The 22,474-nt window shown below is 48.3% G+C and overlaps 2 protein-coding genes across 6 annotated transcripts in view; one reads left to right on the forward strand and one right to left on the reverse strand.

Moving 5' to 3' along the window:
- Window positions 1-2,670: 2,670 nt before the first annotated feature.
- On the reverse strand, window positions 2,671-11,941 carry nfx1 (nuclear transcription factor, X-box binding 1). The gene is made up of 23 exons (XM_037456243.2): window positions 11,657-11,941; window positions 10,045-10,932; window positions 9,616-9,777; window positions 9,242-9,319; window positions 9,036-9,141; window positions 8,795-8,866; window positions 8,557-8,696; window positions 8,377-8,476; window positions 8,072-8,289; window positions 7,618-7,715; window positions 7,494-7,524; window positions 7,316-7,398; window positions 6,852-6,960; window positions 6,657-6,776; window positions 6,494-6,573; window positions 6,181-6,411; window positions 5,677-5,750; window positions 5,485-5,586; window positions 5,035-5,175; window positions 4,875-4,941; window positions 3,274-3,419; window positions 3,063-3,167; window positions 2,671-2,959 (listed from the first exon to the last, which is right to left on the reverse strand). Exons 1-23 carry the CDS (start codon window positions 11,673-11,675, stop codon window positions 2,884-2,886), a joined length of 3,246 nt encoding a protein of 1,081 aa, XP_037312140.2. The 5' UTR covers window positions 11,676-11,941; the 3' UTR covers window positions 2,671-2,883.
- Window positions 11,942-14,238: 2,297 nt separating this feature from the next.
- Window positions 14,239-22,474, forward strand: part of asap1b (ArfGAP with SH3 domain, ankyrin repeat and PH domain 1b) — a 34,681-nt gene continuing 26,445 nt past the window's right edge. For all 5 annotated transcript variants that reach the window (XM_037455898.2, XM_037455896.2, XM_037455899.2 and 2 more), the window contains exon 1: window positions 14,239-14,404. In XM_037455898.2, the coding sequence (XP_037311795.1) occupies window positions 14,279-14,404 (126 nt within the window). In that variant the 5' untranslated portion in view covers window positions 14,239-14,278. The remainder of the gene's footprint in view (window positions 14,405-22,474) is intronic.

The raw sequence follows: 22,474 nt of genomic DNA on the forward strand, positions 1-22,474 counted from the left end.
TGGACTTTGAGGCTCCTGCTGCGAGGAGAATCAGTTAAACAGCAAGTTACATAACGCAGGCTGCAGCTGGCGTATAAAAAGAGAAAAACCTCCACACTTTCCCCCTGGATCAGCAAAACTAGATCTGGTCTTTACTGTACACCCCTCAAATTCCTCTCCTTCTGCCCGCGTGCACCCGCAGCAGAAACTTCCCCCCGCGAGGTCCAAAACACACACATGCACGCTCAAGGAGGGGGGTTGTGTGAAGGGGGGGGGGGGGGCAGCAACGTGAAGCACCATTATATCATTGTGTGAGCCCTGAATCAAGAGGGGAGGGAGAGGGAGGGCTGGGGAATGAATTAAAGGCATGCGAGAGGATGACCCCCCCCCCCCCCCCCCCACCGTGCATCCCGTCCAATACTCCTCAAGTGTCTCTTTCCCACACCAGACAAGGTTAACAAGCCGCGCTGGTGTGTCTGGCGTCGGCTGGAAAACGGGGATGGGTGGAGGAGGTGGAGGGGGGTGGAGGGGGTGCACCTATACAGCGCGCTGTGTGGTGATGCGGACAGGCTACAGTAGCCCCCACCGTGCCCTCAAACATCACCGACCGCATCCACACTCCCTGCACAACGGGTACACGGTGCGCCATGCAGCGGTGCACCGGGATAATCCCGAATTCATCCTCCAGGTGACAAATATAATCCCGCTTTATTTTTTTTTTAAGGTGCACAGTAAATTACAGCTATACGAGGCAGCAACACACACACACACACACACACACAAAAACAGACAAAAAAAACTCCGGTGCGCACTCTTCCGAGTGGCAACGCGCCTCCCGGGTACAGACAACCGAATCGGAACAGTTCTGATGGAGGATGCGGAGGGCGAGCAGCGCGGATGAGGCAATAAAACAAATGGTAGCATCCATACCTTTCTCTCCATCACTATGCGCTCGGGTTTTTTTTTTTGGGAGGTGGGGGGTGGGGGAGTAGGTGGTGGTGGTGGTGGTGGGGGGGAGCTTCTCAACAACAGGACCTGTCGGATGAGTCTCTCCGTGGAGGTGTCCGGTCCGGCGCGGCGCGCAGCTTCCCCGTCACTCCTCAACTTCCTCGCACGGCTTCTCTTCTTTTTCTTTCTCTTTTTTATAAAGACAGCAGCGTCTCTCTCTCTCTCTCTCTCTCTCTCTCTCTATATATATATATATAGAAATATCTCTCTCCCTCCCTCCGTTCACTTCCCCATTAGCGGGCGGCTGGAGCGACTTGTCAGCACCGGCCTGTGGGGACGCCGAGCCGGGGATGGAGCCAGAGCCGGGATTGGTGAAGCCTCGCTGGGAAGGAGCGCAGGAGCGCAGGCGCGGTCTCTGCTGGAGAGTCGATAAAATAAAAAAAAAAATCCACAGCGAGCAGGGAGCGTCATCAAATGATCCTCAGCAAAGCGGGGCTGGGTGGGGAGGGTTTACTGTCCGAGCTTTAACAAAAGCAGTGGAACACGACGGCCACAGGTTATTGTTGTAATGTGCGCTGCAAGAACAAAGAAGGCACTTATTTATTTATCACACAACGGGCCTCAAAACTCGTTTTCAGCGCCTCCAGGTCCCTAAACACACGGTCTGTGGCCCTTCCTCATAAAGCCAACCTTTATGAAGGGTTCTGGAGTTACAGAGCAGCCGGAGGGACGTTTTGGTCACATTATACATTATCGAATGTAATTGGCATTTAAGATAGTTACATACTAGTTACATTACATAAGTCTTGTTTGTTTTAGCAGTTTTTATTAGAATTGTGTAAATTCTAGTAAATTGAGAGCTGATGGGGACTGGAGTCAAAATTATTTGTATGTGTCAACAAACAAAAATAAATGTTTATTTGGATTCCTCAGTACTGAATATAAAGGATTATTTATTATTTCATAACCTGGCAACTTAAATTCTGCTCCCATCGATGGTTATGTCTATAAGAAGCACTATTAAATCTTTGACTGGTAATAAAGCAGTTTATTTACTGCTTTATCAACAATGTCTTATTAGAGATTATCTAAAGGGGAATATGACATTTGGGAATACTGGACACTGACCCAAACGGGAAAAATTCAATGTATAAATGAGCATGGAACTATTAAGATAAAAGGCAAAACTGTTGTCCTCCAAAATATGTATTAAAAAAAATGGCACAAAAAATATATATACAAAGGGAAGACAGGGCAACCCTGATATTAAGTCTCAACACTTTGGGAATATGTGCGTGGTCGCCCATCACCGAGGGCTCAGTAAAAGATCAAACGCACGAGGCACACCGTTAGTCTCAAGGTCTGCGTCGCGTTAATTGTTTCCTCAAACGTGAGACTTTCCGAGCCGCCCGGAGGCCGCAGACCGAGTCGGCCCCATCGGCTAGAGACCCGAACGCCGACCTCACCTGTGAATTCCTCGACGGTTTTTACCAAGGAAAGGAGTTTGGAGAAAGTGTGGCGCAGTATCTGGGTCATCGTTGTGTTTGGAACAAAGACTTCTTGCCGCAGTGCAGCCCACTCCCACTCCCACCCACAGACTCAATAATCAGAGGTTCACCACCGGGGCCTCGGCTCGAACACAAGCCCCAAAAAAAAGCAAAAAGCTACATCGCACTGGTAGGAAGAGCTCAATCTACTCTAATATATCAAAGGCGGTGCATTAAATTCAGATCCACAATCGTGTCCTTTCAATAAGGAAGAGTTGACTTTTTATTGCGTTGGGTTCAGTGAGGGGCCGGTCGCATTCAAAACGATCCGTGCAGAGCTCAATCAACTTTAATTCAAATCTCACAGATCCTTGAGTGAAATTATAGGATTCAGACATTTAGAGAAGTGTAGAAGGATGATTCCAGAGTAGATGCTGTGTTTTTTTCTTCTTATTTTTTGGGCCCTGTTTCAGTCCTGGACATCAAAGTAATCGATCACAGGCTCTTCTTTAACCATCTTAGACCAGGAGCCCCCGGCGACGGCCCTGAGAGGAGAATCGAGATCAAAAACGAGGCACGGGCAGACTGTAAGATGAGAAATCGAACAATACCAACAAGTACAAACAGCCCGGGGGGGGGGGGACCTACTTGCTGCTGTGCTGTTTGATATGAGCGATGGGGGGAGGGGCCCTCCCGAACGTCTCCCTCTCTATCAGGGAGGTCAGCGTTGCGTTGGGACAGGCGGACTTCCCCCTGAGGAAATCAGCAAAATACACAAATAGCTCACAACCAGCACCTTTAAAAAATAAATAATAAAAAAACACTTAAAATATTTTGTAGCCTTTGATCAAAGTCTTACTTCTGGGCGGTGACGACCACGTTGCGCTTGGGCTCGCTGTCGTAGCTCACGCTCTCCACGGCGTAGACCTCGGCCAGCTCGTGGATGATCTTGCGGTGCTCTCTGTTCATGGGCGGGAAACAGTGGCTCCTCTTCGGCTGTTTTCCCTGCAAACACCGGTAACCGCAGGACCAGTTAGGAAAAGCCTTGTACATCCGCCTCCCGCCTCCCATCCAGTGACAGAGTTGGGAGTTTCTATCACTCAAAATCTGTCCTCAAAACAAAGCGGGAAGTCTGGATGAAACACAAAATATGAGGGGGGGGGGGGGGGGGGGGGGGCACAGACGCACATGATGTGGGTGGGATGTGCAGGTGTCCCACACGCTTTCAGCGTGTAGTGAATGTGGGCCTTGTTTTTCGTGCTGCACATTTTTTTCCTCAGTTTACTAGACATGGAGAGTATAGGAAAATTACAACTGCCCCCCCCCCTCCCCCATCCTTCCTCCACAAGCCAGTCAGAAAAGCTCGACAGCAGCATATTGATGACAGACTGCTTTTAGCAAAGTCGAAGCCGGCACAAGAAGGAGACTCAAGTTGGTGAAGCTACAGCAAACGAACGATAAACCCTTTCGTAAGCAGCCTAAAGGTAGAAAAAGCTTTGCCCCCCATGATTCATTGTTCCAAAAACAGATTCAGCGGGTCATAAACAATACTTTTTTTTTTTTTTTAGCAAAGAAACCGCAGCAGCAGTGACCTTGACAGCCTCACGCCTGCTGGGCTCAATGCATCCAACAAAGCTGAAAGAGAAGATTCTTCCCCCCCTCCCCCCCTAACTGCCCCATGAGGCACCTACTAATTTAGTCTGGCCGTCCAGTCGGAAATCTACATGCAACCACAGCTGGTTCAGATCTCACAGGTCCACTGGAAAGTTGGCCGAGCCCACGAATAGCTGAATATGCAACAACCGGGTCAGAAAACGACGTAGAAAATGAATACCACGAAAACAAATAGAGGAACGCTAACAGATCAAACTTTACCTTTGGCTTGAACTCTATTACTATATATTATTATTAATATTATTCCAACAGCTGTAGATTATGTAGAACCCAAGTTTGTAGAGTTTTAAAGTGAGCAATATAAATCCCTTCTGTGCTACCCGGGGGGGGGGGGGGGGGGATGCATTACTGAGAAATATATACAGAAGATGGCGCAGCGCATCCTTTAAATAGCTACCTGCGAGTAGCTGGCAGGTCGAAGGGTGCTGCAGCTGTAAATTGTGCTGTGAATTCTCTCTCAAGTCCGTCAAATCGAGCTCATTACCGGTTTGTACCTTTGTGCATCGGGTTTGTGTTAGCAGCTCCTTTTGACTTTGATGGTGCTTCGGCTGTGTTGTGTGTGTGTGTGTGTGTGAACTGACACAGAATGAGGTGCCATTTGTTGTTGTGCAAATGAAGAATCAGTAGATGCTTTCGGCTTTGAAATGGTGGAAACAGAAGAGGGGGTTATCAAGGTGCAGGCGATAGCTAGAGGGAGAGAACAGTGGGCTCCCAACACAAGCCACCAGAGGTCATCCAAGCCGGCAAGAACAAGCCGGCAAAGAGGGATGACTCGTCTCATCTTACCTTATTAGCAAGTTCAACAAGACTCCGGATCTCCTCTTCTACCTCGGTGACAAATTTCAGGTCTTTTCTAAAAAGAGAGGGGGAACAAAGGGACATCTGTAGCGTCTGGCCGTGGGAACGCGCTGCACAGGCGAGATTACACAATTACACGAAGCCAGACCTGGCGTCCTCTTTGAGGCTGTCGCTGTACACGGAGGAAGAAGAGCGGGCGTTGAAGGGGTCGGAAGACAAGTCGATCTGCAGCGCCTCCGCCAGGCGCCTGTTCCTCTCCAGGGTGGCGCACTCCTGATCACACTCGAGCCTGAGGAAGCAAACTCCTTGAGTTAAAACTAACAAAACACCAGGCAGGAAACAATCTCCATGTTGGATGCCGTTTCAGAATGATCCTCAGGAATCATGGGATGGTTCAGAGTGGATGATGTAATCCATTAAATGCATTACCTCGGATTGATTGTCTTAATTATTAATGCACAAACAAAAAGTAATCCCTCATTGGAAACAGGAAATCAATTTCCCTGCAGAACACCATTTTTTTTTTTTTTTTTTAAAGAAACCCGCATGGTGCCACGCCTCAAGGTTCTACTAAAAAAAAATAATAAAAAAACTCTACCTGGTCTGTTTCAGCTCCTTCTTTGTGAGGAACGGGCTGATGTCCATGGAGTCCCCGAGCTGCATGTCGGACAGCTTACTGGCCATGGCGATGGCCGCGTACCTGCAGCGCAGAGGAGGATTTATCAACGTTTTCAACCGCCTCGCGTTACACAATCCAAGCGGGCCGATCGCAGACCCGGTTTCAACCCACCTCTGGTACGAGGTGGCCGCCTCCGTGCAGGACACCATCTCCTTTCTCCGACCGCAGTCACACTGCAGAGCGACCTGCGAAGGAAGAAGAATTAGGACTCGACAGGAAAAAGTTCAACATGCAAAGGGACACACTTTCAAAAGGTTCAAAGGCCTGATGCTGCTCGACTGAGGAATTCCTGCAGCTGGGAAAAGTTGAATTGTTTGTTGTGCTCTTGGCGTGTTGGAGGACTGCCACTGATCTGTGATAACTTCCTCCAAGTTAAATATTCCTGACAGTTACACAAAAAGAGAGCAGATTTCCTCAACATCTGGCTAAAAGGAAGAGGAGCAATGCACAGCTGTACTGACAAACACAACCTCCACCAATTAGGCGGCGTGACACAAACACATTTTTTTTTTTTAAATTGAGGGGATCGAGTAATCCTGCTGAGCGACTTCCCGAGGGGAGGACATTGAGGACAGGCCAGGGTCCAGCTGTGTCCAGCCGTGCGTCGTGCCGTACCTTGGCCGCGCAGTTGGTGCGCGGGCAGCCGGCGCCTTTGTGGCAGGGGGCGCAGCACGGGTGGCCGCAGTCGGAGCGCGGCAGCGCGCAGGGCTGCTGGCAGCCGCCTGCCGGCGAGCACTCGGCCCGGTGGCAGATCCGCCGGCAGCGGTGCATCTCGCACGGCAGCGTCTTGTTACACGTCAGGCCGCAGGAAATGTCCTGCAGGTGACACGGGATGTTGCTGCGTTGCTGTGGGCCGAAGGAAAAGAGCGTCACTCAAAAGCAGGGAGGGTGATGAAAAGGGAAAGAAGAAGTGAAGCGGGGACGTTACCTCGTGCTTTCCCATGCACCATTTCTGAGTGAGGTACGTGCACGGAGGACACTTGTCCTCACTGTGGCAGTTGTGAAACACTAAAAGAAAGAGAAGGGAGAGGATTCACATGCAGTACAGTTCACAGCTGCGGGAGCGGACTCCGCTCCTCCCGCGTTCTCACCTGGGTGGTCGCACTCGTGTCTTCTCGTGCACATGCTTTTGCACTCGGGCGCCTTCGTGCCGCAGGAGATCGGCGGGTACAAGACGGTGAGTCCGCAGTGACAGGCCAGCTCGTCGAAACCTACGGAACAGAAGGACGGTTGGAGGCCACCGAGGACGACAGCAGGAAGTGCAACTTCTGACGCGCGGGACTCACTGGTCTGCCAGCAGGGCTCACAGTTGCCACGGTGACACGGCTCCGCGCAGCGGTGGAGGCCGCAGTTGAGCTTGTAGCCGCAGACCTGGGGGCACTTGTGCTCCACGTTCTGCATGGAGAGACAGAAACACACCAGTGACACCAGCTCCGTCGCCCAGCGCGCCCCCCCCCCAATGACCACGCTTGTTGCGGCCTTTTGATCCCTTGTATTGAACGCTTTGTGTAGCTTGTGTGAAAAAAAGATTGTAAAATGTAATTTTAAGCAGGGAAACTTCTTTGACTTAACATCGCTGTACAGTTTCACTAAAGAACTTCATTATAGCAGTTTGTTCAGTAATATAAAACCATATTACATCAAAAGCATGGACTCTGCTCTTTTGCCATTTTCAACATCAATCCATTAAATTGTAGACTTTGTAAAGAACAAGCTACCCATCGCTTTAACAGAGCGGCTGAAGGCTCACCACGCAACACAGCTCGCCGCACTTGTGTCGACCGCAGGAGCGCTTCTTGCTGCAGCGCTTCTCACAGGTGAAGACTAGCTCTTCTGGAACGGAAAGAGTCAAAAGTAAAATACCAGACAATGAAGGAAGTAGCAGTGGTGATCTCACGGTTGTTTAACTTCATCGGTTTGAATCTCACCTGCTTTTTGGATCAATGTACACGGGACCTCCTGAAAAGGCAAAGATTCTTTTTTAAGTTCTTTGATAGCGTAACTAAGGACTAACTATTTACCCTGGTGATACGTGGGTTTTTTTGTGCCTACCTTGGTCTTGGAGCCACATCTGCATCTGATGGTGGAGGTCAGGGAGCAGGGACCACAGCTGTCCTCATGGCACAACTTCTCACACAGATGGATGGTATCTGAAATGAACAACGTTAAGTCAGCGGGGCTCGACTTGGAGCACATCCCGTAACAAACAGAAAAAGAACAATTGTAGAAAATACAAAGCAGACTTAAGGTCTTTGAATGTGGACCGATAAAGCCGGACAACAAGGCTTCGCTTTGAACTAATACTTTCTTTCACTATTAAATGCTGTAATTAATTCAGCAAGCAAAACTGAAAACAATTAAATTGTTGCAATAAATTAAAGTTAACTCGATTTCTTTGATGAGAATGAACGTGAGCAACCTGGAGTCTCAAATAGCAAAATACTGCTAGTTCTTGATAGTTCTTCTTGCTAATGATTCAGAATGACTTCCGTCTCGTCACCCTTACCGCTGGAGCCGCAGGCCAGGGGTCGGTTGCAGGTCTTTCCACAGGAGGGGATGGCATCGGAGCAGCTCTGTCGCTCAGAGTAGCCCAGCTCCAGGAGTTTGCTCAGCGGGGTCTGACTGCACGGACACGTCTTCACCAGGCTCGGCGAGCGCGGGCACGGCTGGCACGGCCCGCGGTGGCACTCCAGCTGGCACCGGTGAGCTTCGCAGCCGAGCATCCTGAACGGAGGAGAGAGAGAGAGGGAGGGAGGGAGTGTGAGGCAGAGGCGGAGATGGACGTCGTCACGGCGACCGGGTCGTACTTACTTCCCACATAATTTTTGACAGGAGAAATGTCCCGAACCGTCAAATCCGTATTTGTCAGTGCCACACAGGACTTGGCGAGCGGTAACGCCACAGTAGCACACTGCAGACAGAGGAGACAGCGTGTCGTCAGCATCCACGTACCGGCTGAGCATTGTGTGGCGCTGGCGTCGTGAGGCTCACCCTGCTGTTCCTGCACCTGGCACGGTTGACACGCCCCACCGTGGCACACCTGGGCGCAGGTGTGTTTGGCACAGTTGAGTAAGGCACCGCACACCGCGTTGCACTGGAGCACCGCACCCTGGCCGCAGCGCATTGGCTGACTGCAAGGACCAATACCGGGGTGTAAATAAAAGGGAATCTCTTTGGGTAAAAACACAAACACAGATTGGCAGGAGCAAAGAGGACTACTGGAGCAGACCTGGTCCTCCCACAGATGCAGGATTTTGTTATGAAGGCGGGACATTGGGGACAAGGTCCAGGGTGACATAAGCTGAAGGGAGACACAGAAAAAAGAAACGTTTTTTAAAAATTCCCTATTGGATTGACTAATAAAAACACTTTTTCATTCTGTATCTTTGGGTCCAACTCATTATTTCCCTAAAGACACAGAAAAAAAACTGACATCAAAACACTGTCATCTGGTGTTTTTTATGGCTCACATGTTACAGGGGTGGTTGCAGTCCACTCCGCTTCTTTTCTTCCCACACATGTCACCACAGCTGTGGGGAATCTCGGTGCGCTGCCAATCTGGGTTTGTCACTTTACCTGCCAATCAAATGTTGAATAAAACGAACAATGAACTGGACTTACTCACTTTGTACATTCATTTATCCAACCAGACGACTGATAAGTTAATGTGACTCACCACAGAAGCAAGTGTAGGAGGTCGGTTGTTTCAGTGCAACATTCTGGCAGGCCGGACAACGCCAACCTTCAGCCGATTCTGAAAAACAGAATTGTTTTAGAATAATAATATTACACTTTTTTTTATTTTTTAAATAGAAGTTCCATAAAGAGAGCAATAGATATTCCCCCTGGCCTCAAAAAGGCAATTCAATTCAAAATATTGTTGATGCAGCAGGAACTTCAAAGCCTGAGAGTAGTTTCTTTCTGTTAAGGGGGCCACAGGGTACAGGCATTGTTCATCCCCATAACAGAGTTATGCATACAGCCCATTATGCCTACAGCGGACAGTAAACATCCAGATGCAAAGGGGGGAAGGGGGGGGGGGGGGTGTACCGTCTGCCTGAGAGGCCGGGGATCGAGCCCACTTCTTGATGCAGTTAAGGTGGAAGACGTGGAAGCAGCTCACGCAGCTCCAAACTGGGGCCATGCAGCGGATGACGTCACAGCAAACCATGCACTCGTACTTCTCCTCAGACAGCTGTTCAATCAGACACCCTGTGGAGGGAAGAGTTCAGAGGTTCAGGAGGTGAGATCTACTCAGAACAACATATTTCACCTCAAGACGAGGCGGCTCCATCAGAGAATCCAGATGTTCTCATAAACCAGAGGATATTATCAAAATATGTTGTGTTTGATTGCATGGTATATGGCAATGCATGACTTATACAAGAACTTCCAAATAATTGAAATTGTCAACTATTTGGGTTTGAATAAAATAGTAAAAAATACTTGACTACTAGTTAAAATGAGTCATAGTTTCACCTGTCTGCGTCTCCTTGCTCTCCGGGATCTTGTCCCAGTTCTTCTGGCCTGGCCTTTGGTTCTGATGATGCGTTCTTCTCCCTCCTCTGGCCTGGAGGGGTGCGAGTCGTCCTGAGCCATGTCCAGCTCTACTGGCAGGATCCTGAGATGATCTGCCAGAGTCATCTTTGACACTGGCCCCCCTCTCTGGGCGGCCTTCCTCTGGAGGTTGTAATTTGGGCGGTTTGATTGGCCCGTGGCGTCGTTTGACCTCAGTGGGTTTTCTCTGATGATCGTCATGCTGAGAGTCTGGACCTGGCCAGTTCCTCTGACTTCTTTCCCTCACGTCTAAAGTGGGGTTCCCTCTTATGGTGTCGTTTGGCCACTGACCATCTACTAAAGGCTTGTTCTCTTTTAGGCGAGGACCCCTTTCAGTTTGCTGTGCTCTCCTCCTGGCCTCCTGGCTAAACTTCCTGGGTTTCTTAGCCCCAGCATCCAGGTCTTCGTTGGTTTGTTCAAGATTCCTGCCTGCATCTTCTCTTCGCCAGCTCGGCCCATCGGGTCCATCGTCCATGGGCTGTGGCCTAGAGTGAAAGCCCCCAGCCCCTCTGTTGTTAGCGCCATACGGGCCAAAGTCAACTCCGGGTCTGTGGCAGTTGGAGCCATTTACACTTCTATTTCCTTCTCGCCTCCCTCTACCTCTGCCTCGCCTCCTGGCTCCATCCTCTCCCTGGTAGTGGGGATGCTGATGAAATGCATAATCTGAATTATCCTGACTAAATGGGGGTTTAAAGTCCTGATCATGACTATTTAGGCTGCGGTCATTGTTGAACCTGGAGCTGCCTCTTCTGGATTTGTGCTGGTATGGTTTTTCATGTGCCACATAATTTGGATTGAGGTCAGGTTGTTCTGCAAACACAAAGATGGACAATGTCAAAAGCTTCGGGTTATGGTGACCTCAACAAAAATGCAGCTACAGCAAATATGATATTAGGAGGAAATAAAAACAATGACGTAGTCATTGTCATCGATGATTCACCGTCAATTATCGAGTCTTTAAATCAGTCTAGAAACCAATCGATCACTACCCGAGTCCAGATGTCTTATAACTAATAATATAGTACTAGACACACAAAAAACACAAATAAACATTATAACTTTCTCAATAAATCGGTTCATAATTGTCCTGCTAACGTTACTCTGTAGCCAGATGTTATACCAACTGAAATGAGTTAACGTTAACTAAGCTAATGCTCATAAATAACAGATCTCAGGTCAGGTTTAACGACGGCATACAAAGTTCACCCTTCGATGTCACGTCAGCCACGAATAGTTTAACTGACGTTAAAGGCTGACGTAACATCGGCGACACTTAGCCAGCCAGACGTAACGTTAAATCATACATGAAACAATAGCGCCCATCTCGCTAATGTTAGCGGACAGTTAACGTAAGCTAACATTAGCTAAGCAACGGAATTCGCTTAGTTACCAGATAAATAAGACAGCGTGTATAACGAAAAGGCACATTTAATAAAGCGATCGAACATTACACATAAATAGAGTTCCATTTGGACAGTAAGAACTTGTTTTTTCCCCCCTTATGGTGAAGTTATTTCGATAGCACGCCAGTTACCTGAGGAGCCCTCAGCCATTCAGTATGAACTTTGGTTACTGCTGCTCCCACGCCGCAAGTTAGAGGACAGCAGGCGGCTTCGTGACAGATGGCAACCGCGTCCGGTACCAGGCAACAATATCAACTTTTTCACCTGTGTTGTTGTTTTTAAAATTGAGACTAACTGCCTAAAACAAGCAGGAACAATCCCCGCCTACCGTTGACAGACTTCCACTTAGCTCTAGCTTAAAGCTAACACAAGCTACGGCAAGCTAACTAAACCAGAAGCTAGCAAAAGCGGAACTTCCGGTCAGTATTTTTTTTTAAAACAATTTGGTTGCAGAATTTAAGTAACTTAATTGAACCTAACGGGAATACGTCTCCCGTAAAGAAATCCGTTACGCGGTTTTAAAACTAGTCTAGAGTATAAATGAGTCACGCCTATTTAACATTTAATGGTTATTACTCACGTGTGAGGACGAAACATTCAAGCCATAAAAATTGACAGCAAATAATTTTATTGAACAGACACAGGGTGGCGCTCCATGTTTGAATTAGTACAATAAGAAATCGAGTTATCTCTAATTAAGAATAGTGGGGGAAATCGGATATTAGAACATACTTCATATTTGTGCATGTTTCTGCGTTTTCTATGTTGTGTTTGGTTTTATGTGTGTATTAAAAAAAAACTAGTTGGGGTGTTACCAGCGTACTCTTTAAATGTATTTATATACTTACAAGATATATAGTTTTGAAATTAATTTGTCTGGAGAAATCATGAGAATAACTCTAGGATTTTTAAGAAATTATGACATACTGCTGTATATTTGGATTTAAAAATAGAAAATGTTACTTTGTTGCTATGGTATGAAATATGTATGACAGATCATTTTTTTGTGACTTTCTGGATGGGACAATAACATCTACCATGCCATACAATTTTGGGATTTTGGAAAGATTTTTCGGAAACCTTTTTCAAATTAATATATGAATATCCAGAAATCTTTCATTTCCAAGACACATTTAGCTGAATGAAATTTAAATAAACTCTTCTCACAGTAGAGGACATTTGTGCAGACTCAAAAAATTAACTGATCAGTTTTATTGGAAATGTAATGTAATGACCAGCAATAATTCAAAGCTCATGGAGTTTCGTTAGGTTAGCTGTTACTAACTTTCGACTTACAACACAACACTAAAATAGTGTTGATGCATTATTTATAATGGCAGTAATTATCATGGTTCTGTGTCGTCCAACTGACAATACTTACGAGGGCTCGTATTCTTTTGATGACACTCAATAATCTTCGTTCTCGCTTTAAGTCATACAAACGAAACATTAATGCTTATTCTACTACAAATCGCTGTGTCCATGGTGATCAGCCCCACAGTGGTGTTGGGCTCTGGCAGACACAGATTCTAGATCACGCATGCGCAGAGGCCTCAACCGGGCGAAGTGGGCGGGAGAGAGTTGCGTCAAGTTTCCACCAATAGGAACAAAATGCTGTAATTTGTTTTCAAAATAAATAAAAGCAAGACGACATAACGTGGAAAGCGTTCTGATTTCTGTGGAAAAAAATTTCACATCATGATCATTGTTTGATTGTATGTCCCCAATAGATCCACATTTTTTATTTTTTTTAATTAAAATATAGTCAAATAATGATTGTACAAAAAAACAACAATTCATTTTCAATACATGTATGAAACTGGCGGCTAATCCTAGCAATACTAACACGTCCCAGCTTCCAGCCTACAGAATAACAGAAGGTTTGTAGTACTATTATTGTAAATAATTAAGTCCATACTCGCGAGACAGTCCGCCTTCAATTTGACAAATGACAAACAAGTGTTCCGCCACGATTTATTTTGAAAAACATCGTTCCGGAAATGAGCTCATTCTTTCCAGCTAGCTTGACACTAGCTCCGAGAAGCTCCAGCGCGGCCGAGTAGGAGAGAGCGGCGGTGAATGTGTCTGCGGCAGCGTTTATCGTTATAAAAAAAACACGAACTACGGCTGAGGAACGGAGGACCGGACCCCCGCTGCATTGACAGACGACCTCGACAGACCATGGACTATGATAAATCCTAAACAGAGGCTGGTAACGGTGCGCTGTTTTGACGACAAGCGGTTTATTGAACATCTGTAGACCATAATGAGGGCATCCGCTATTCTTTACGCCGTTTTTTCCTGCGAGGTTTAGTCCGACGCGCAGTGACACTATTTATAAACGCGTCGCTTTGAGAACATCCCGAAGGGCAACGTAGCCCGCGGACATTTAGTTTATCTCCTCCGTGACCCCCCCCCCCCCCCGGCGAAAAGCGAAGTCATTCGAGGAGACACGTCTTAATCATCTCGATACTTCATCACAGTTTCGCGAGAAAAAAAGAAGAAAAAAGAAAAGAAAATCGGCACTCCGCCTCCATCAGCTCTCTCCAGACTCCCTCGGCTTCCCCCCCCCATCTTCTTATTCTGTTTTTCTTTTTTAAATCGTACATGTTTTTGGCTTTGTGAGCATTCATCGCCAACCCTCCCGTGGGCATCCCCCCCCGCCCCGCCCCCTCCACCCCGTCCCTCACCTACCCTGCACCCCCTCCCCATCCAACCACCCCCCCCCCCTTGCCCACCTCCCCGGTTAAAGGATGCCGGATCAAATATCGGTGTCCGAGTTCCTCTCGGAGACGACCGAGGATTACAATTCCCCGACCACGTCCAGCTTCACCACCCGCCTGCAGAGCTGCAGGAACACAGTGAACGTGCTGGAGGAGGTAAGGCCACGGACGGACGGATGGATGGATGGATGGATGGATGGATGGATGGATGGATGATGCCTGACTGCACGACACTAACCCAAATACACTGTTCTTCTATTCACAATGCACATGTAACGGGGTCTGACGCTGTGCGATGCAGGTTATGTACCTGCAAGTCATCTCTGAATTCAACTGGTGATATCTGGTGAGCATTTTGCAATCCCACTGGAGGCCCGGCTATGTTTCTCGTGTTGCACTTTCGCCCCGCGGAGAGTCCAAAAAATTGCACCTGTTTGAGCTGCAGTCGCTGTGAAAATTGTACCTGGGAAAAATGGACATTTCCCCACCCGCGCGTGGGCGGTTCAACGCAGAGCTGGTGCGTGTAGGTGACCTCTCCGCTGCGCTTTCTTACCAGATATGTAGAGAGGGGGGGGGGGGGGGGTGGATGGCTCTCGGTGGTGTAGGGAAAACGGGAGGATGTGCACTCAGGCCTGTAGCTCTCTGTGTTCACTGTTACATAACTCGCTGCTCCGGCGCACGCCGCCAGGCCGGAGCGGCGTGCTCGTGTGACAGAGACAGAGAGAGAGACCTTCACCAGTCACATCTGGGTTTAACCGTTTCAGGATTATAGAGCCACATTGCAATCCCGAGATGAAATGTTTATTCTCAGAAGGGAGGTGCTGTGCAGAAATGCACCCAAAGTCCCACTCTATGATGCTGTGTCACCTTTGATCGTGTGTGTGTTTGTGTGTGTGTCACCCTCAATTGGCATCCTTCCTGCTAGGATTTAAACGGAGCATCAAACGTCGTCCGGTTAACGCCAAAATGTGACCTCATTTTCCCGGTTACAGCGTCTCTGGCTGCGGACGCGAGTGACTTCAGACTAGCGCTATTCAAGCGTGACCTGTCGCGCGCAGCAGAAACATTATTGGAAGTGAGTAAACAAGGTTCACTTGTGACCAAACGGATCGCGTGTAAACATCAGGACGAGCAGGACACAAACCAGATATGTTTGTTTAAAGGAAGCGTGTCCTCCCTTCAGCATCCTGACACACACAAACTGGCCGTGCCATCCATCACTTCTATCTTCAGTCTTTTTTTTTTACAGCCCTATTATATCTCGACGATTAAGTAAAAATAAAGGAAAAATCGACCAAAGGCTGGAGCGGGGCCCGCGTTTATTCTCGGCCCCCGGAGCCCACTCGGTGTCTGCTGACTGTAACGAGGGAACAGGCTCATGAATCACCTCCCTGGCTCCGCGCCTCTGAACCCAAAGAGACTGCAGCGGCGCAAACCAAAAACATCTGTTTGGAAACGGGCCGCCATGTGCGCCTGGGCTTTCCGGGTGGGGTGGGGTGGGGGGGGGAGCGGCCGCTCTGCTGCGGAAGTCTTTCCGCGGGGATCACGTGACTGGGACGACCAATTGCCCCCCCCCCCCCCCCCCCGGTGAGAGACGAGCGACACGCTCTCCTGTGTATGTTTCTTTAATTTTCTAAACCCGAGACGAGATGCCCCCCCCCCCCCCCCCCCCCCCCCCCCCCCGACCCCCACAACCACCCTTTCCTGGCGAGGAGAGTCAGGCCCGTCGAGTAACTGAAAACTGGGAAACACCCATCGGGCGGCCAGCAGACGGCCCGGGGATTAAAACGGCGGGATTAGCGTGTGTTTCACAAACTTCCCACGTCTGATCCCCGCACACAGGCCCCGTGTGAGGCCTCGGTTGCATCAGCGTCGGTTTGCCCTGAAGAGGAGCTTGTTTCTGAATGTTCCCGGGTTTCTGCTGAGGTGCTGAGTTTTCTTCTCCCCCCCCCCCCCCCCCCCCCCCCCGCTGCTCAAAGTCACATCCTCGGTGTGTTGACAAGGTGAATTATGCAGCGCTTCTGCGTGAATATTTAATGCCGTAACTTGAGTGTTGGCGAATCGACCTGCAGCATTTCGGCAAGTTATCCGGCGCTGCAAAAAAAATAAATAAATGAAATGAATAAAGTTTTCATAGCATTGTGTTGTTCTACTATTGATCAGTGCGTGATGACACAGACGCGTTGAGTCCCGTCCTCTGTCCTGTAAGTGTCCTCCCCCCCTCGTGAGCACACTCGGGCGTTGACTGTTTGACACCTGGATCAGTGCGGCATTGTGGGAAGGGCAGCCCAGTGGGTGGAGAAGATCTCAATAATAACCATTTGGCCTGTGTGTGTGTGTGTGTGTGTGTGTGTCTGTGGGTGGTCGGCCGTGCCGAAGCCCTGTCGGTTTGTGTTGTGGGTTTTATTTCGGTGTCATCTTTAGTGCTAAGCAGTCATTTTGTGGGGATTTTCTTTCTTTATTTAGTTTTTTCACTGCAGTTCCCAGAAATCTGTGTTTTTCCCTGCCGGGTGAAGTTGGGGGGGGGGGTGTGTGTCATGGTAATCCTCATTCGTTCATCTTGATTCCAAAGTTTCGCTCGTTGATAGAAAAATGTCTAATAACCGTTGGATCTTTTCAAACTGAATCCCAAAAAGATGTCATGATGAAAGAAGACAGACGATGTTGTTCCTAAGCCCGTTGCCATGGTTATTGTTTGTCAATTCGAGCTCCTGGCACTTTAGTTGGAAGATTGCAATCAACATTTTGGCTCAACAAGGAGAAACTTTTTGTTTTTATGACCCCCCCCCCCCCCCTGACCATTTCTTGAGGGCCGTCCACGGGGCGATCTTAACGTTTTTGGCACAAAATCCACAATAGTGACAAAACCTTGTCTTGATCATTTTCTGTTGTTATTGTCCCTGGTTGCCGGGCAGCTTACATACAAATTATATTTGTAGTATAAATGTCTCAAAAGTTAACCTTAATACATAATATATTTTAGAATGTCATTTACTGCTTTTTGTTGGTCTAACAAAATGAGACTTTTTTTTTCAGAATTTTCTGACTCTGATCGACTTAATGATACAAAGAGGAAATAAGCGTCAGATTCATTGATAATGAAAGACTTAGTTGCCGCTCTGCCGCAGTCAAAAGAGCAAAAAGAGAGCTCGGACACGACGGCAACGCATCAAGTCGGGCTTTTTGATGGTCTGCAAATGTCCCACGATTCACTCTCCGGGATCCCTCCCTCTCTCTCTGCTATGAGTCGACATTAAGCAGCGGGCCGTGCATTGTCTCCCCCTCCTCCCCCCAGGTGGCCCTTTACGCCCCCCCCCCCGGTTTTGCTTTCCTAAAGCACAGCGAGCCGTAGCAGCGGCTCAAGGGAAACCCTTTCCTTTGGAGCGCATCGCGGTCATTCTATTCAAACGTGGCCGGTGCTCGACCTAATGGGCAGAGGCCTTTTATCCCTCTTTTTTTATATATATATATATTTATGTAACGGCCTTTTCAGTCAGCTCGGGACGCTTTTGATGCCGTCCTGCGTTTGGGGGTAAAAAGAAGGACGACGCTGAATGAGGAGTTTTATTTCCAAACCACTGCGCTTGTCGTGGCCTGAGGTCGCCAAAGAGTTATTCAAAGATCGCAAAAGATCTGCTCCATAAAATGCCCCGTGAATGTTGCTGCGGGGGGGACTTGAAATTCCTTCCATTCCTTTTTAGAAGCTGTAAAGTGTATTCTCATCAATTTATGAGGAAGTGTCGTTCCAGTCAAACGGCATGCCTCGGTTTTTTTTTGGGGGGGGGGGAAGCTCGTCCCGGCGGGTAACTTGAAACTACTGAAGACGTCGATGGGACACGTGTGCAGAAATGCAGCCCATTTGTTGGTCTTTTTTTGGGGGGGGTGGGGGAGGGAGGGAAAGCTGGAAACCTGGAGATTCAGTTGAGGTGAAGCTCGGCCCCTGTGTGTCGAGTTCTCCTAAATCAGGTCAAGGGACCCCAGTGTCCCTCGCCCATATTTGGACCACCTTCAGAGCCTTATTCAACGTCCTTGGCTAGGTAGCGAGACATGGTTGGTACCATCGTCTTGTGTGACCACCCGTCCCCAGGTAGTGGATCCGGTCCGGAGGAGGCTCATATTTGTTCGTCACGCCTTTTCTAGGGGTTCAGAGGTGTCTCCGTCACACACTTAATTAAGGAAAAATATATTTGTGTAGTAGAAAATAATTTGGCCTGCATGGCACCATATATTTTGGACGCCATCAGCCCCCCGTGACCCCCCCCCCCCCCCCCCGAATGCCTAAAATAAGGCCAAAAAGATGAATAATTCAAAAGTACGAAGGAGTTATACTTGGCTTCACGTAACACAACTGAGTGCTGCTTATTTAAGGCTCCATCCAGCAGCATCTGCAACCGAAGAGCACAGCTGTGTCGGATTCAATTATTAATGATGACCCGGCCCCCCCCCCCCGCCCCCCGTGTCACCGAACCCGGTGACTCGCACGGCGTGCGAGAATGGGAGCGCTTTTTGTCCCATGGCGCCGTTCCTCACATGACATCTTGTTCCAGTTAAACCAGTGCACCGTGAAGGAAAAAAACAAACAGTTCAACATTCATCAGCGCTCAGTAAATGGTGCTTGAGAGATAACAGTCACACCAGTGCTGCGATGTTTACTTTCCTTGCATATGGTCGACCCGGCGGACAGCTGACCCGTTTTATCAGTAAAGCAGTTAAACTGACTCTTTTTTTTTTTTTTTTGTCTAGAAATGTTTAGAGAAGAAGTTCAGATAGTTCAGAAAAACTCACAACTTGAGTAGTTCATCAACTCCAGTCCTTTGCCTGGAAGCGTTGGCGTTATCAATTGAGCTATTATGCGAGGGTCAAGTGACACAAAGGTTTTTTAAAAAGGCACAAAACTGAAAAGACAGTAGAGAAATTTAAAAAAGGCAGAAATTGTCAAAGCTTCGGGCGAACTTCAAAGGTCAAACGGCTCTTTGGCTGCTTCTTTGTGCTAGCAACTAATTAGCGGAAGATGCAATAATGCAGATTAAAGTGCTCCATTTAGCCTGTTAGCTTAGCCTGTTAGCTTAGCCACTAGCGCACATTGTCAGATAGTAAAAAAAAAAAACAGCAACGTCTTGACTGACCTCCTTTTCATAAGGAACCATGTCGCGTGCATTACTCTGAATTTGTATACCGGTTCGTTAGCACATTTAATAAAAGAGCATCTCTGGGGTGCGGAGGGGGGGAGTGGGGGGGGGCAGAGGAGGTGCGAACGTTTCCTTTGAATCTCTCCCCATAAATACCAACAAAACCTCATTCTCTAATTTGTTCCGTCTCCCGCTGTGCGAGGGGGGGGGGGGGATTCCGTTGCGTTTGCTTGTTCGCCGTCTGTGGCTGAAATCTGATAATCGCTCTTGTGGGCCACAGCTGTTGGCCTACCTTCCTGCCACAGCTGCACTGCGTATATCATCAAGGGCTATTAGCCGGCGGGGATTAGCCACCCCCCCCTTCCCCTCCCCCCCTCCCTCCTGCGCTACCCCGGATTAGGGCGAGGGAGAGTGGGTCAGTGTTCACATCTGTCCGCGGCCGCCCTCACACCCTCGAGATGGTGCGAAGGTCCCCCTCTATCAACAGCCATTTTAATCCGTGCCATCCGGGCCGCTCCTGTCGTTACGTTTCCGTGACGACAGCAATGTACTCTTATGCAAATTAACTACTTGTTATTTTCATAATCAAGTATTCTTTTGATTATCCCGTTAAGCAGGTCAGGTGTCTTTTTTTAAAAATGAATAAATTATTGATTTCCTCGTAGGACGGCATAGACGAGCCATGCTAGCAGTGCTACACAACGTAGCCACACAACGCCGGGCTACACTGCAGGTCCAGTTGCTCGCAATAAATCTGAACATCCAAACGGCCCCCAGGAGGGGGACACACCTGTGGCTTTGGAATCAGATGGTCTCCAACCCGGCGAGAATCCCGTGAAGTGGGAAATTTTGAGGCGTCGCTCCGAGGCCACAAGCGTGTCGTTGCTTCTGATTGTGCCGCTTTTATCAAGGCGCCACATTCTTTGGCGTGAACACCTAAAATATTTACATTGTGAGCGGCTGATCAAGTGTCATGGTGTGGGGAATATTTTCTTGGCACTCTTTGGGCCCCTTGGTACCAATTGAGCATCGTTGCAACGCCACAGCCTACCTGAGTATTGTTGCTGACCATGTCCATCCCTTTATGACCACAATGTACCCAACTTCTGATGGCTACTTTCAGCAGGATAATGCGCCATGTCATAAAGCTGGAATCATCTCAGACTGGTTTCTTGAACATGACAATGAGTTCGCTGTACTCAAAGGGCCTCCACAATCACCAGATCTCAATCCAATAGAGCATCTTTGGGATGTGGTGGAACGGGAGATTCGCATCATGGATGTGCAGCCGACAAATCTGCGGCAACTGTGTGATGCCATCATGTCAATATGGACCAAACTCCCTGAGGAATGCTTCCAGCACCTTGTTGAATCTATGCCACGAAGAATTGAGGCAGTTCTGAAGGCAAAAGGGGGTCCAACCCGTTACTAGCATGGGGTACCTAATAAAGTGGCCGGTGAGTGTACGTGGCTTTGTTAGGGTCCACTTTGTGTTGATAGAACGAGATTTTTTTTCCCCATTGTTTGTCACGAGTTACTCATTAACAGTAAGACAACTGCTGCAACAAAACACACACAAACGTCTCACTTCAAGGTTCACGCACTACTGCGAGGCTGCAGTTAAAGGGATCATTCTCAGACAATCAGTTCATTCTGTTTTATAGATTGTCAGAAAATAGTCACGCGTCATTAACTAGTTAGCACGTCCCCGCTACGCTAGCTACGGAAGGTATGCTTCTGCAGAGTGAGTTCTGTTGTGAGAGTGAAAGCTGCAGAGCAGCTACTGAGTGCACTTTGTGGTTTGTGAGTGAATGACGACGGGTTTCATATCGAAAGCACAGTTGTTGATTTGTTTGTTCCGGTGAGCCTGAGATTTTTCTAAATATACATGTACATAGTTGTCTGCTGTTGTTTGGTCTCGGGTGTTTTTAATGATTTGTCAGTGACTCAACTCGATTTAATCATTCTCTATTTGCAGCAGTTTCCTATTTTTAACTGAATACATTTTACATCATTTGGTATTTTGAGGACCTATTTACATCTATTTCTTAAAATTCCACCATCCCCGACTTTAAAGTGTGCGTTTTTTTCAGTTTCACATCTCTCAGAGTCGGGAACCGAAGAGGATGCTTAGGCATCCGTGTGTAAATACATATTTTATTTCGCAATCATCGTCTTCTCGGACTTCCTGCCGCTTTATCGACGTGAGGCGAGCGCAGCCCAAATGCAGCAGCGTGTGGGCGAGAGCGTGAAGAAAAAACCTGCACATCGCTGGAAACAAGTGGCGGGCTGACACACACACACACACACACACACACACACACACACACACACACACAGAGAGAGAGGTGTGAATGCGACGCCGCTGCCTGCTCGCCTGGACGCCGTCCTCACACCGCCGGTTGCAAGCACTCAATGTAAAAAGCAAGAAATGGCGTCATTAAACGAGAGTTTGGTTACTTCATTACCCCCGTAGAAATATTCTGCTTCAGAGTGAGGAGGTTAAAACAGGAGGTTTCAAACCCCATCTGTCCATCCAGTAAAAGCCCATTTCGTGTTTGGTGACCTCGACGTGAACGTGGTCTCACTGGATCCTTCTCGAGTCCGGTGGCATCACATCGGTCATGTGGTCACCTGGACACACCTCTTAACCCAAATCCCAGTCAGTCGATCACGCTCTCTCTCTCTGTGTGTGTGTGTGTGTGTGTGTGTGTGTGAGTGAGAGAAAAAGGTCAGCTGACCTCAGCTGCTTTTGGAAATTCTACATCCTCTCGTTTTTTCCTATCCCACTTTGAGAGCTGCAGGCCCAGAAAGAGAGAGAGAAAGAAATGTGCTTCTTCTCGCTTCCTGCCAAAAAAAAAAAAAAAGCCGCTCCCCACCCTTCCTGCTTGAGTCACGCCACATACACTCCACAGACCGACACGCTGACCCGACACCGGGGTTGCTTCTTCATCTAGACAGCAGTTGGAGGCAAGTCGTGTGGCTTTAATTCACACACTCCGTCCCTTCCCAAAATGCCCCTGCGGATGTTTTTTTTCTGCCGTCTGCAGGGAAGCCCTTCGGTGATTGTGCCCCTTCCTGTTTTCTTCTTTCGAGG

This window comes from Pungitius pungitius, chromosome 19, assembly GCF_949316345.1.
Source record: "Pungitius pungitius chromosome 19, fPunPun2.1, whole genome shotgun sequence".
Taxonomy (NCBI): domain Eukaryota; kingdom Metazoa; phylum Chordata; class Actinopteri; order Perciformes; family Gasterosteidae; genus Pungitius; species Pungitius pungitius.